Raw genomic sequence first — 15870 nt, 5'->3', positions numbered from 1 at the left:
ACCTCGGTGACAACCGGTGTAATGAAAGCATCCTACCACAGTGATAACCTATGTAGTGAAGGCAGCTTATCACAGTGATAATCTGTAGAGTGAAGGCAGTCTACCACAGTGACGACGTGTGTAGTGAAGGCAGCCTACCACTGTAATAATCTGTGTAATAAAGGCAGCCTATCACAGAGACAACCTGTGTAGTGAAGGCAGCCTACGACAGCAACACAGTGACATCACTGTGTAGTGAAGGCAGCCTGGTACACAGTGAGTGAAGGCAATACCACAGTGTGTAGTGAAGGCAGCCTCACACAGTGACATCTGTGTAGTGAAGGCAGCCTACCTCAGTTACAAACTGTGTAGTAAAGGCAGCCTCACACAGTGACAACCTGCGTGGTGAAGGCAGCCTCACACAGTGACAACCTGCGTGGTGAAGGCAGCCTCACACAGTGACAACCTGTGTAGTGAAGGCAGCCTATCTCAGTGACAACCTGTGTAGTGAAGGCAGCCTACCACAGCGACATCTGTGTAGTGAAGTCAGCCTTACACAGTGACACCTGTGTAGTGAAGGCAGCCTCACACAGTGACACCTGTGTAGTGAAGGTAGCCTCACACAGCCTCAGCCTCACACAGTGAAAACGTGTGTAGTGAAGGCAGCCTCACACAGTGAACACACAGTGTGTAGTGAAGGCAGCCTTACACAGTGACACCTGTGTAGTGAAGGCAGCCTCACACAGTGACATCTGTGTAGTGAAGGCAGCCTCACACAGTGACATCTGTGTAGTGAAGGCAGCCTCACGCAGTGACAGCTGAGTAGTGAAGGCAGTCTCATACAGTGACATCTGTGTAGTGAAGGCAGCCTCACACAGTGACACCTGTGTAGTGAAGGCAGCCTCACACAGTGACTTCTGTGTAGTGAAGGTAGCCTCACACAGTAACATCTGTGTAGTGAAGGCAGCCTCACACAGTGACACCTGTGTAGTGAAGGCAGCCTCACACAGTGACATCTGTGTAGTGAAGGCAGCCTTACACAGTGACATCTGTGTAATGAAGGCAGCCTCACACAGTGACATCTGTGTAGTGAAGGCAGCCTCACACAGTAACACCTGTGTAGTGAAGGCAGCCTCACACAGTGACAACCTGTGTAGTGAAGGCAGCCTATCTCAGTGACAACCTGTGTAGTGAAGGCAGCCTACCACAGTGACATCTGTGTAGTGAAGGCAGCCTTACACAGTGACACCTGTGTAGTGAAGGCAGCCTCACACAGTGACATCTGTGTAGTGAAGGCAGCCTCACACAGTGACACCTGTGTAGTGAAGGCAGCCTCACACAGTGACAGCTGTGTAGTGAACAGCCTCACACAGTGACATCTGTGTAGTGAAGGCAGACTCAGCCTTACACTGACACCTGTGTAGTGAAGGCAGCCTACCACAGTGACATATGTGTAGTGAAGGCAGCCTTACACAGTGACACCTGTGTAGTGAAGGCAGCCTCACACAGTGACATCTGTGTAGTGAAGGCAGCCTCACACAGTGACATCTGTGTAGTGAAGGCAGCCTCACGCAGTGACAGCTGAGTAGTGAAGGCAGCCTCATACAGTGACATCTGTGTAGTGAAGGCAGCCTCACACAGTGACGCCTGTGTAGTGAAAGCAGCCTCACACAGTGACACCTGTGTAGTGAAGGCAGCCTCACACAGTGATCTGTGTAGTGAAGGCAGCCTCACACAGTGACACCTGTGTAGTGAAGGCAGCCTCACACAGTGACACCTGTGTAGTGAAGGCAGCCTTCACACAGCGACACCTGTGTAGTGAAGGCAGCCTCACACAGTGACACCTGTGTAGTGAAGGCAGCCTCACACAGTGACACCTGTGTAGTGAAGGCAGCCTCACACAGTGACATCTGTGTAGTGAAGGCAGCCTCACACAGTGACACCTGTGTAGTGAAGGCAGCCTCACACAGTGACACCTGTGTAGTGAAGGCAGCCTCACACAGTGACACCTGTGTAGTGAAGGCAGCCTCACACAGTGACACCTGTGTAGTGAAGGCAGCCTCACACAGTGACACTTGTGTAGTGAAGGCAGCCTCACACAGTGACACCTGTGTAGTGAAGGCAGCCTCACACAGTGACACCTGTGTAGTGAAGGCAGCCTCACACAGTGACACCTGTGTAGTGAAGGCAGCCTCACACAGTGACACCTGTGTAGTGAAGGCAGCCTCACACAGTGACATCTGTGTAGTGAAGGCAGCCTCACACAGTGACATCTGTGTAGTGAAGGCAGCCTCACACAGTGACATCTGTGTAGTGAAGGCAGCCTCACACAGTGACACCTGTGTAGTGAAGGCAGCCTCACACAGTGACACCTGTGTAGTGAAGGCAGCCTCACACAGTGACACCTGTGTAGTGAAGGCAGCCTCACACAGTGACATCTGTGTAGTGAAGGCAGCCTCACACAGTGACACCTGTGTAGTGAAGGCAGCCTCACACAGTGATACCTGTGTAGTGAAGGCAGCCTCACACAGTGACACCTGTGTAGTGAAGGCAGCCTCACACAGTGACATCTGTGTAGTGAAGGCAGCCTCACACAGTGACATCTGTGTAGTGAAGGCAGCCTCACACAGTGACACCTGTGTAGTGAAGGCAGCCTCACACAGTGACACCTGTGTAGTGAAGGCAGCCTCACACAGTGACATCTGTGTAGTGAAGGCAGCCTCACACAGTGACATCTGTGTAGTGAAGGCAGCCTCACACAGTGACACTGTGTAGTGAAGGCAGCCTCACACAGTGACACCTGTGTAGTGAAGGCAGCCTCACACAGTGACATCTGTGTAGTGAAGGCAGCCTCACACAGTGACACCTGTGTAGTGAAGGCAGCCTCACACAGTGACACCTGTGTAGTGAAGGCAGCCTCACACAGTGACACCTGTGTAGTGACGGCAGCCTCACACAGTAACACCTGTGTAGTGCCTCACACAGTGACACCTGTGTAGTGAAGGCAGCCTCACACAGTGACACCTGTGTAGTGAAGGCAGCCTCACACAGTGACATCTGTGTAGTGAAGGCAGCCTCACACAGTGACACCTGTGTAGTGAAGGCAGCCTCACACAGTAACATCTGTGTAGTGAAGGCAGCCTCACACAGTGACACCTGTGTAGTGAAGGCAGCCTCACACAGTGACATCTGTGTAGTGAAGGCAGCCTCACACAGTGACAACGTGTGTAGTGAAGGCAGCCTCACACAGTGACATCTGTGTAGTGAAGGCAGCCTCACACAGTGACATCTGTGTAATGAAGGCAGCCTCACACAGTGACATCTGTGTAGTGAAGGCAGCCTCACACAGTGACACCTGTGTAGTGAAGGCAGCCTCACACAGTGACATCTGTGTAGTGAAGGCAGACTCACACAGTGACACTTGTGTAGTGAAGGCAGCCTCACACAGTGACATCTGTGTAGTGAAGGCAGACTCACACAGTGACACCTGTGTAGTGAAGGCAGCCTCACACAGTGACACCTGTGTAGTGAAGGCAGCCTCACACAGTGACAACGTGTGTAGTGAAGGCAGCCTCACACAGTGACACCTGTGTAGTGAAGGTAGCCTCACACAGTGACACCTGTGTAGTGAAGGTAGCCTCACACAGTGACATCTGTGTAGTGAAGGCAGCCTTACACAGTGACACCTGTGTAGTGAAGGCAGCCTCACGCAGTGACAGCTGAGTAGTGAAGGCAGTCTCATACAGTGACATCTGTGTAGTGAAGGCAGCCTCACACAGTGACACCTGTGTAGTGAAGGCAGCCTCACACAGTGACATCTGTGTAGTGAAGGTAGCCTCACACAGTAACATCTGTGTAGTGAAGGCAGCCTCACACAGTGACAACGTGTGTAGTGAAGGCAGCCTCACACAGTGACATCTGTGTAGTGAAGGCAGCCTTACACAGTGACATCTGTGTAATGAAGGCAGCCTCACACAGTGACATCTGTGTAGTGAAGACGGCCTTACACAGTGACATCTGTGTAGTGAAGGCAGCCTCACACAGTGACATCTGTGTAGTGAAGGCAGCCTCACACAGTGATACCTGTGTAGTGAAGGCAGCCTCACACAGTGACACCTGTGTAGTGAAGGCAGCCTCACACAGTGACACCTGTGTAGTGAAGGCAGCCTCACACAGTGACACCTGTGTAGTGAAGGCAGCCTCACACAGTGACATTTGTGTAGTGAAGGCAGACTCACACAGTGACACCTGTGTAGTGAAGGCAGCCTCACACAATGACATCTGTGTAGTGAAGGCAGCCTCACACAGTGATACCTGTGTAGTGAAGGCAGCCTCACACAGTGACACCTGTGTAGTGAAGGCAGCCTCACACAGTGACATCTGTGTAGTGAAGGCAGACTCACACACTGACACCTGTGTAGTGAAGGCAGCCTCACACAGTGACATCTGTGTAGTGAAGGCAGCCTCACACAGTGATACCTGTGTAGTGAAGGCAGCCTCACACAGTGACACCTGTGTAGTGAAGGCAGCCTCGCACAGTGACATCTGTGTAGTGAAGGCAGCCTCACACAGTGACTCCTGTGTAGTGAAGGCAGCCTCACACAGTGATACCTGTGTAGTGAAGGCAGCCTCACACAGTGACACCTGTGTAGTGAAGGCAGCCTCACACAGTGACATCTGTGTAGTGAAGGCAGCCTCACACAGTGACACCTGTGTAGTGAAGGCAGCCTCACACAGTGACACCTGTGTAGTGAAGGCAGCCTCACACAGTAACACCTGTGTAGTGAAGGCAGCCTCACACAGTGACATCTGTGTAGTGAAGGCAGCCTCACACAGTGACACCTGTGTAGTGAAGGCAGCCTCACACAGTGACACCTGTGTAGTGAAGGCAGCCTCACACAGTGACACCTGTGTAGTGAAGGCAGCCTCACACAGTGACATCTGTGTAGTGAAGGCGGCCTCACACAGTGACACCTGTGTAGTGAAGGCAGCCTCACACAGTGACACCTGTGTAGTGAAGGCAGCCTCACACAGTGACATCTGTGTAGTGAAGGCAGCCTCACACAGTGACACTTGTGTAGTGAAGGCAGCCTCACACAGTGACACCTGTGTAGTGAAGGCAGCCTCACACAGTGACATCTGTGTATTGAAGGCAGCCTCACACAGTGACACCTGTGTAGTGAAGGCAACCTCACACAGTGACACCTGTGTAGTGAAGGCAGCCTCACACAGTGACACCTGTGTAGTGAAGGCAGCCTCACACAGTGACATCTGTGTAGTGAAGGCAGCCTCACACAGTGACATCTGTGTAGTGAAGGCAGCCTCACACAGTGACACCTGTGTAGTGAAGGCAGCCTCACACAGTGACACCTGTGTAGTGAAGGCAGCCTCACACAGTGACACCTGTGTAGTGAAGGCAGCCTCACACAGTGACATCTGTGTAGTGAAGGCAGCCTCACACAGTGACACCTGTGTAGTGAAGGCAGCCTCACACAGTAACATCTGTGTAGTGAAGGCAGCCTCACACAGTGACACCTGTGTAGTGAAGGCAGCCTCACACAGTGACATCTGTGTAGTGAAGGCAGCCTCACACAGTGACAATGTGTGTAGTGAAGGCAGCCTCACACAGTGACACCTGTGTAGTGAAGGCAGCCTCACACAGTGACATCTGTGTAGTGAAGGCAGCCTCACACAGTGACAACGTGTGTAGTGAAGGCAGCCTCACACAGTGACACCTGTGTAGTGAAGGCAGCCTCACACAGTGACAACGTGTGTAGTGAAGGCAGACTCACACAGTGGCACCTGTGTAGTGAAGGCAGACTCACACAGTGACACTTGTGTAGTGAAGGCAGCCTCACACAGTGACATCTGTGTAGTGAAGGCAGACTCACATAGTGACACCTGTGTAGTGAAGGCAGCCTCACACAGTGACATCTGTGTAGTGAAGGCAGACTCACACAGTGACATCTGTGTAGTGAAGGCAGCCTCATACAGTGACATCTGTGTAGTGAAGGCAGCCTCACACAGTGACATCTGTGTAGTGAAGGCAGACTCACACAGTGACACCTGTGTAGTGAAGGCAGCCTCACACAGTGACATCTGTGTAGTGAAGGCAGCCTCACACAGTGACATCTGTGTAGTGAAGGCAGCCTCACACAGTAACATCTGTGTAGTGAAGGCAGCCTCACACAGTAACATCTGTGTAGTGAAGGCAGCCTCACACAGTGACACTTGTGTAGTGAAGGCAGCCTCACACAGTGACATCTGTGTAATGAAGGCAGCCTCACACAGTGACATCTGTGTAGTGAAGGCAGCCTCACACAGTGACATCTGTGTAGTGAAGGCAGCCTCACACAGTAACATCTGTGTAGTGAAGGCAGCCTCACACAGTGACATCTGTGTAGTGAAGGCAGCCTCACACAGTGACATCTGTGTAGTGAAGGCAGCCTCACACAGTGACACCTGTGTAGTGAAGGCAGCCTCACACAGTGACATCTGTGTAGTGAAGGCAGCCTCACACAGTGACAACGTGTGTAGTGAAGGCAGCCTCACACAGTGACATCTGTGTAGTGAAGGCAGCCTCACACAGTGACACCTGTGTAGTGAAGGCAGCCTCACACAGTGACGCCTGTGTAGTGAAAGCAGCCTCACACAGTGACACCTGTGTAGTGAAGGCAGCCTCACACAGTGACACCTGTGTAGTGAAGGGAGCCTCACACAGTGACAACGTGTGTAGTGAAGGCAGCCTCACACAGTGACACCTGTGTAGTGAAGGCAACCTCACACAGTGACACCTGTGTAGTGAAGGTAGCCTCACACAGTGACATCTGTGTAGTGAAGGCAGCCTTACACAGTGACACCTGTGTAGTGAAGGCAGCCTCACGCAGTGACAGCTGAGTAGTGAAGGCAGTCTCATACAGTGACATCTGTGTAGTGAAGGCAGCCTCACACAGTGACACATGTGTAGTGAAGGCAGCCTCACACAGTGACATCTGTATAGTGAAGGTAGCCTCACACAGTAACATCTGTGTAGTGAAGGCAGCCTCACACAGTGAAACGTGTGTAGTGAAGGCAGCCTCACACAGTGACATCTGTGTAGTGAAGGCAGCCTTACACAGTGACATCTGTGTAATGAAGGCAGCCTCACACAGTGACATCTGTGTAGTGAAGACGACCTTACACAGTGACATCTGTGTAGTGAAGGCAGCCTCACACAGTGACATCTGTGTAGTGAAGGCAGCCTCACACAGTGATACCTGTGTAGTGAAGGCAGCCTCACACAGTGACACCTGTGTAGTGAAGGCAGCCTCACACAGTGACACCTGTGTAGTGAATTCAGCCTCACACAGTGACACCTGTGTAGTGAAGGCAGCCTCACACAGTGACATTTGTGTAGTGAAGGCAGACTCACACAGTGACATCTGTGTAGTGAAGGCAGCCTCACACAGTGATACCTGTGTAGTGAAGGCAGCCTCACGCAGTGACACCTGTGCAGTGAAGGCAGCCTCACACAGTGACACCTGTGTAGTGAAGGCAGCCTCACACAGTGACATCTGTGTAGTGAAGGCAGCCTCACACAGTGACTCCTGTGTAGTGAAGGCAGCCTCACACAGTGATACCTGTGTAGTGAAGGCAGCCTCACACAGTGACACCTGTGTAGTGAAGGCAGCCTCACACAGTGACATCTGTGTAGTGAAGGCAGCCTCACACAGTGACACCTGTGTAGTGAAGGCAGCCTCACACAGTGACACCTGTGTAGTGAAGGCAGCCTCACACAGTAACACCTGTGTAGTGAAGGCATCCTCACACAGTGACATCTGTGTAGTGAAGGCAGACTCACACAGTGACATCTGTGTAGTGAAGGCAGCCTCACACAGTGACAATGTGTGTAGTGAAGGCAGCCTACCACAGTGACATCTGTGTAGTGAAGGCAGCCTTACACAGTGACACCTGTGTAGTGAAGGCAGCCTCACACAGTGACACCTGTGTAGTGAAGGTAGCCTCACACAGTAACATCTGTGTAGTGAAGGCAGCCTCACACAGTGACAACGTGTGTAGTGAAGGCAGCCTCACACAGTGACACCTGTGTAGTGAAGGCAGCCTCACACAGTGACATCTGTGTAGTGAAGGCAGCCTCACACAGTGACACCTGTGTAGTGAAGGCAGCCTCACACAGTGACATCTGTGTAGTGAAGGCAGCCTCACACAGTGACATCTGTGTAATGAAGGCAGCCTCACACAGTGACATCTGTGTAGTGAAGGCAGACTCACACAGTGACACCTGTGTAGTGAAGGCAGCCTCACACAGTGACATCTGTGTAGTGAAGGCAGCCTCACACAGTGACATCTGTGTAGTGAAGGCAGCCTCACACAGTGACATCTGTGTAGTGAAGGCAGCCTCACACAGTGACATCTGTGTAGTGAAGGCAGCCTCACACAGTGACATCTGTGTAGTGAAGGCAGACTCACACAGTGACATCTGTGTAGTGAAAGCAGACTCACACAGTGACACTTGTGTAGTGAAGGCAACCTCACACAGTGATACCTGTGTAGTGAAGGCAGCCTCACACAGTGACATCTGTGTAGTGAAGGCAGCCTCACACAGTGACATCTGTGTAGTGAAGGCAGACTCACACAGTGACACTTGTGTAGTGAAGGCAGCCTCACACAGTGACATCTGTGTAGTGAAGGCAGACTCGCACAGTGACACCTGTGTAGTGAAGACAGCCTCACACAGTGACATCTGTGTAGTGAAGGCAGACTCACACAGTGACATCTGTGTAGTGAAGGCAGCCTCTCACAGTGACATCTGTGTAGTGAAGGCAGCCTCACACAGTGACATCTGTGTAGTGAAGGCAGCCTCACACAGTGACACCTGTGTAGTGAAGGCAGCCTCACACAGTGACATCTGTGTAGTGAAGGCAGCCTCACACAGTGACATCTGAGTAGTGAAGGCAGCCTCACACAGTAACATCTGTGTAGTGAAGGCAGCCTCACACAGTGACATCTGTGTAGTGAAGGCAGACTCACACAGTGACACTTGTGTAGTGAAGGCAGCCTCACACAGTGACATCTGTGTAATGAAGGCAGCCTCACATAGTGACATCTGTGTAGTGAAGGCAGCCTCACACAGTGACATCTGTGTAGTGAAGGCAGCCTCACACAGTAACATCTGTGTAGTGAAGGCAGCCTCACACAGTGACATCTGTGTAGTGAAGGCAGCCTCACACAGTGACACCTGTGTAGTGAAGGCAGCCTCACACAGTGACACCTGTGTAGTGAAGGCAGCCTCACACAGTGACATCTGTGTAGTGAAGGCAGCCTCACACAGTGACAACGTGTGTAGTGAAGGCAGCCTCACACAGTAACATCTGTGTAGTGAAGGCAGCCTCACACAGTGACACCTGTGTAGTGAAGGCAGCCTCACACAGTGACACCTGTGTAGTGAAGGCAGCCTCACACAGTGACACCTGTGTAGTGAAGGCAGCCTCACACAGTGACACCTGTGTAGTGAAGGCAGCCTCACACAGTGACAACTGTGTAGTGAAGGCAGCCTCACACAGTGACACCTGTGTAGTGAAGGCAACCTCACACAGTGACACCTGTGTAGTGAAAGCAGCCTCACACAGTGACACCTGTGTAGTGAAGGCAGCCTCACACAGTGACACCTGTGTAATAACAAGTGAAGATAATTATGTTTACACAAAAAGTTATTAAAAATTACACAAATATATAATTCACAATCACGAAATGTTAATTAAATAAAAGAAATTAAAAAAAAATTGAATGTAAGGTAAGGCTTGAAAAACTGTGCAGAGGTGTATAATGTACTCTGTGGTAATGTACTCTGTGGTAATGTACTCTGTGGTAATGTACTCCGTGGTAATGTACTCTGTGGTAATGTACTCTTTGGTAGTGTACTCTGTGGTAGTGTACTCTGTTGTAGTGTACTCTGTGGTAATGTACTCTGTGGTAATGTACTCCGTGGTAATGTACTCCGTGGTAATGTACTCCGTGGTAATGTACTCCGTGGTAATGTACTCCGTGGTAATGTACTCTGTGGTAATGTACTCTGTGGTAATGTACTCTGTGGTAATGTACTCTGTGGTAATGTACTCTGTGGTAATGTACTCTGTGGTAATGTGGTAATGTACTCCGTGGTAATGTACTCTGTGGTAATGTACTCTGTGGTAATGTACTCTGTGGTAATGTACTCTGTGGTAATGTACTCTGTGGTAATGTACTCTGTGGTAATGTACTCTGTGGTAATGTACTCTGTGGTAATGTACTCTGTGGTAATGTACTCCGTGGTAATGTACTCCGTGGTAATGTACTCCGTGGTAATGTACTCTGTGGTAATGTACTCTGTGGTAATGTACTCTGTGGTAATGTACTCTGTGGTAGTGTACTCTGTGGTAGTGTACTCTGTGGTAGTGTACTCGGTGGTAATGTACTCGGTGGTAATGTACTCTGTGGTAATGTACTCGGTGGTAATGTACTCCGTGGTAATGTACTCCGTGGTAATGTACTCCGTGGTAATGTACTCCGTGGTAATGTACTCCGTGGTAATGTACTCCGTGGTAATGTACTCCGTGGTAATGTACTCCGTGGTAATGTACTCTGTGGTAATGTACTCTGTGGTAATGTACTCTGTGGTAATTTACTCTGTGGTAATGTACTCTGTGGTAATGTACTCTGTGGTAATGTACTCTGTGGTAATGTACTCTGTGGTAATGTACTCTGTGGTAGTGTACTCTGTGGTAGTGTACTCTGTGGTAGTGTACTCTGTGGTAGTGTACTCTGTGGTAGTGTACTCTGTGGTAATGTACTCTGTGGTAATGTACTCTGTGGTAATGTACTCCGTGGTAATGTACTCCGTGGTAATGTACTCTGTGGTAATGTACTCTGTGGTAATGTACTCTGTGGTAATGTACTCTGTGGTAATGTACTCTGTGGTAATGTACTCTGTGGTAATGTACTCTGTGGTAATGTACTCTGTGGTAATGTACTCCGTGGTAATGTACTCTGTGGTAATGTACTCTGTGGTAATGTACTCTGGCTGTATTCCAAGGTGGCGCAAATACAGTAGCCGTCAGTGGTAGGAGTTGAAGATTGAGTCACCTGAATTTGAAGACTGAGATATGGACACCTGTGTAAAATATGGACTGAACTCTATCGAGTGCACATAACTGCGAGAACCATTACTGAGACGGTGATCCCAGCTGCCTGAGGTTTGAGATACAAGGTGACGAGCCCCACGAGGAATATTGCTTGCAGAATGATAGTCCCACATCCCGGGGGGCAGGGGGGTGGGAGAGGTGGTAATTTCCGTAGTAACATGATGTGAAAAGGTGAATAGTACACAGACTATTTTCCAAATTCAAATCAGCCTGTCAAATCCTTTGAGGCTCCGCTTTCCTGCTTATAAAACTGTTGGATCGCCAGAGAGCCGGGAAGTCAAGTTAAACTCGACTCACGAAATCGTAATGACACGATTACAAACAAACGATGCCAAGACTGGGGTTAGAACCCGCAATCAGAGAGTCACAAAACTCCAGACCGACGCCTTAGCCACTGGGCCAGATTCGCATCTCAACAAATTACCTACTTCACCAGAGTGTCGTGTCAGAGGCTGGTAGGCGGCGCTGGTGTCTGTATTTCTCTGAAACAAATGCTTCACCACTCAAAATCTGATACATACAAATGAACTTCTGACCTGTCAGTATATTTCAGTTTTGGATAAAAAAATAATTTAGCCACCTAACCTAATCTAACCGTTCTAAAATCTATTTAGGTCAGCAAAAATTTAGTTTGTATTACTTGATATTAGTGCAATATATTAATTTAATGATTCTTTTAACTGATTTTTGTATTAAAAAAATGTTTTACGTACTACATGACTGGCAAAATATTTTTGTTTTATCTGTCATATTTACAAATTATCACTTAAAAGTATGACAGAAATATGTCAAGAGCATTCACAAAGTCGTAGAACAAACTATGTAGGTATATACCTGCTGGAAGCTGAATAACATTTGTAATATCCAATCTGCTGAAAATTCTGGCAGATTCTCCATGAATGGACGATGACGATTTGGATGGCATTATAAAAGTATATAATAAATAATATACTAATATATCTTTATTTCTAAAAGTACATGTACAAGGTATACAAACCATAGCTGACATCAATGACATACTTATATAGAAAGTCACTTGTTATGCTGAGCATTTCCTGCAAATTAGATCAGTTTTGTCCCAGGATGCGACCCACACCAGTTAACTAACACCCAGGTACCCATTATTACTGATGGGAGAACATGGGACAACCGGTGTAAGGAAACATGTTCAATGTTTCCACCCCTACGCCGGGAATTGAACCCTGTCCCTCTCCTTGTGAAACGAGAGCTTTCGCCACCAGGCCACGGTCCACCGTGTAGTGAAGGTATCGCCTTATAGTAAAATTATGACAGTTCACAGTAAACCATTGTTGATTTTACTGACTTTTATGTTATAGTAAATGGTGGCTGCAGTTTAAGAAACACAGCACCATCATCAACAATATTTGGAAGACAGTGAAGAAGTATTTTGAATGTAAGTCTTGGAACTGTGGCAGGAGGTAAACATGACGTGTATGAATCCACCGATCTAGGAAGACTTTTGACACCGAGGCTGAGTTAGCTATTGAAGGTGGAACATAAAAACATAAGGAGGAACACTGCATCAGGCCTACTGGCTTATACTATGCAGGCCTACTGGCTCATACTTGGCAGCTCCTTTTCAAACCCAAACCCACTAACAATAATATTTGCCCAACCCTTGATATGTTACCCGAAGAAAGAACATTGATAACCCTATAAAATTCAGTGTGATCTCACTGGTAGTTTTGCTTTGCAGGTGAAGCAGATCTTCCTTCCTCTGTCATCCTCTTGCTCTGCTAACCACAGCAACATTGACCCATAATAATATGAGAAGCGAGAGGCTCAGGTTTACCCCACAAATATTCTATTATTTAACTCCTTTTCTGACTGAATTCAAATGATATTTAGCTCTTTAATCACACTAGTACTCAAAGAATCATGCGCCTTGTACTCGGCATTTTTTTGCACTATTTTATTTACTGTGGAAGCGCTCGAGTACAATCTTAGCTCATCTGAAAGACCAGCTCTATTATATATATTACTACTCCCTATGATGCCTCTGCAACAGTCAGTCAGCACCACTATAGTGTACTGACATCCTCAGGATACCATCCTGAGGATGTCATCAACTAACTTGCACTTATTGCTATTTAAACAGAGACAGCAGGTGCAAGGTTTGCTCATTAATCTTATTTTGCCTGGTAACTGAACCCGTGTCATTTCAATTTTGAATCGAGAACTCTACACTGAGGAACATTTCAGCAATATCTCATACGTAATCTAGTGAAAAATAAAATAATGAAATTCAGTTTGTGTGAAGCTGACAGATACGTGAAAGAAATAATCGAAGATGGACTGATAATCTGAGAAACAGGCATGGAAGACGAGGAAATTAACAGTGAGCACAGAAGACAATGAAATAGTCAGTACGAGTGATGGAGAAGATGACAGTATTCAATGGAAAGGAGGAGGTAGACGGGAAAAAGTGATAGATGAGGTTGGCGTACTCACCGAAGACAGTGAGGTAGACAGGGAAGGTGATGGGATCGGTCTGGTGAGTGTTAATCTGACACTCGTAACGTCCTGAGTCGCGTGGCTGAACAGAGTTGATTTTTAGCACCCATGACTGAGAGTTAGAGGCCGGCGAATAGATGACCTCAAACCTGTCGTCAGCGGTGTAAGTGTACTGTGCTACCGTCAGGATGTGTAGGTCTGACACTCTGATCCACGATACCTGAGGAAGAGAGATGTATGTTAATTGTTGTTAGTTTATTCATTAGGAAAATTCATCTGACACTGGCCTTCGACATGAGATGTGTCATTCAGCTGTGTCAGCGCTATAGAATTCAGCTGTGTCAGCACTGCGGTGGGGGCAAGGTAAGACGGCAACCTTTATTAAGGGTAGCACTCGCATGACAGGCAGAGAGACTTCACACTTGTCAGCCATACTGGATTCACGCCGGGAGAATTTGCAATTATAAGCGTTTGTGATGTACAGCCTCTTACTTAACGACGGAGTTATGTTCCTAAGATCACGTAGTTAAACAAATTCGCAGCTAAGTGAGGAGCCTTCTTTGATATTGATTTAATTCCACCTCTGCACCATTTATAACATTTCTGGTATATTTTTAAATGTTTACACAGTAGTGTATTGTATACTGAAATAAACAGAATAAAGGAAATCAGCACTAATATACATTATTTAGGTATGAATACTGGTCAGAGAGCCCGTCGTAAGTCCGAGGCGTCAGTAAACAAGTACGTCGCTAAGTGAGGAGAGGCTGTACTCACTCCTACAGTCTGAGGCATCAAGTTACATATCTTCAGGGCCCATAGATAAGGAACTGCCATTCGGACTGAATTAAGCTAACAAATCTGACGTGGTTAAGCTTCACGGTGACAAACATATTAATACACTAATATATTTTATATGCTAATATAGATGGAATAATCTCAAAAAGACAAGTCTAAAAGTGACATAATACACGAAATGAAACCTGGAATAGTCTAACTAAAACTAAATTGAAAATTGTGAATAATAAAGTATTTGACAGAAACTATCTGGACAGAATATGGGAAAAATACAATGATTGGAAATATTGAAAAAGTTCCTGTTATCGTAACTACAATCCACAACAAATAAGAGTGAAATTTAAGAAAGATTAGAAAACCTTAGTAGAGAGTGCATAAAACCAAATATTTAAGAGAGCTGTTAAATGGGAGATACGAACTGATAAGAGGAATGGGGAATTACAGATTCCATAATGTAATAAAAGAACAAATGCTGAAAAATGGTCGTGAAAAAAAGTTTTTGTAACTGTAGATTATAAGGAAGCAGAGTGAGGACATCTTCTGAGACTGAAACCGTAAACTAAAGATCGACAGAATTCGTAAATTTAGTGGCGGGTTTTATCATGTATAAACAGCTAAATGAAGCATCGTGAGTGAAAGAAGCATCGTGAGTGAGAGAAGCATCGTGAGTGAGAGAAGCATCGTGAGTGAGAGAAGCATCGTGAGTGAGAGAAGCATCGTGAGTGAGAGAAGCATCGTGAGTGAGAGAAGCATCGTGAGTGAGAGAAGCATCGTGAGTGAGAGAAGCATCGTGAGTGAGAGAAGCATCGTGAGTGAGAGAAGCATCGTGAGTGAGAGAAGCATCGTATGTGAGAGAAGCATCGTGAGTGAGAGAAGCATCGTGAGTGAAAGAAGCATCGTGAGTGAGAGAAGCATCGTGAGTGAGAGAAGCATCGTGAGTGAGAGAAGCATCGTGAGTGAGAGAAGCATCGTGAGTGAGAGAAGCATCGTGAGTGAGAGAAGCATCGTGAGTGAGAGAAGCATCGTGAGTGAGAGAAGCATCGTGAGTGAGAGAAGCATCCTAAGTGAAACATCGTGAGAGAAACATCGTGAAACATCGTGAGAGAAACATTGTGAAACATCGTGAGAGTAACAACCTGAGTGAGAGAAGCATCGTAAATGAGAGAAGCATCGTGAGTGAGAGAAGCATCCTAAGTGAAACATCGTGAGAGAAACATTGTGAAACATCGTGAGAGTAACAACCTGAGTGAGAGAAGCATCGTAAATGAGAGAAGCACCGTGAGTGAGAGAAGCATCGTGAGTGAGAGAAACATCCTAAGTGAAACATCGTGAAACATCGTGAAACATCGTGAGAGTAACCTGAGTGAGAGAAGCATCTTGAGCGAGAGAAACATCCTAAGTGAAACATCGTGAGAGAAACATCGTGAGAGAAGCATCG

General features: G+C 47.4%; 1 protein-coding gene across 1 annotated transcript in view; it reads right to left on the bottom strand.

The window, feature by feature from the left end:
- LOC138854131 (zwei Ig domain protein zig-8-like) overlaps positions 1-15870 on the bottom strand; it is an 86441-nt gene that overhangs the window by 57417 nt on the left and 13154 nt on the right. The window contains exon 2 of the mRNA XM_070095341.1: positions 13632-13854. Coding sequence (XP_069951442.1) covers positions 13632-13854 — 223 coding nt within the window. The remainder of the gene's footprint in view (positions 1-13631; positions 13855-15870) is intronic.

This window comes from Cherax quadricarinatus, chromosome 50 (genome assembly GCF_038502225.1).
Source record: "Cherax quadricarinatus isolate ZL_2023a chromosome 50, ASM3850222v1, whole genome shotgun sequence".
Lineage (NCBI taxonomy): Eukaryota > Metazoa > Arthropoda > Malacostraca > Decapoda > Parastacidae > Cherax > Cherax quadricarinatus.
This window is presented reverse-complemented; position numbering and strand designations above follow the sequence as displayed.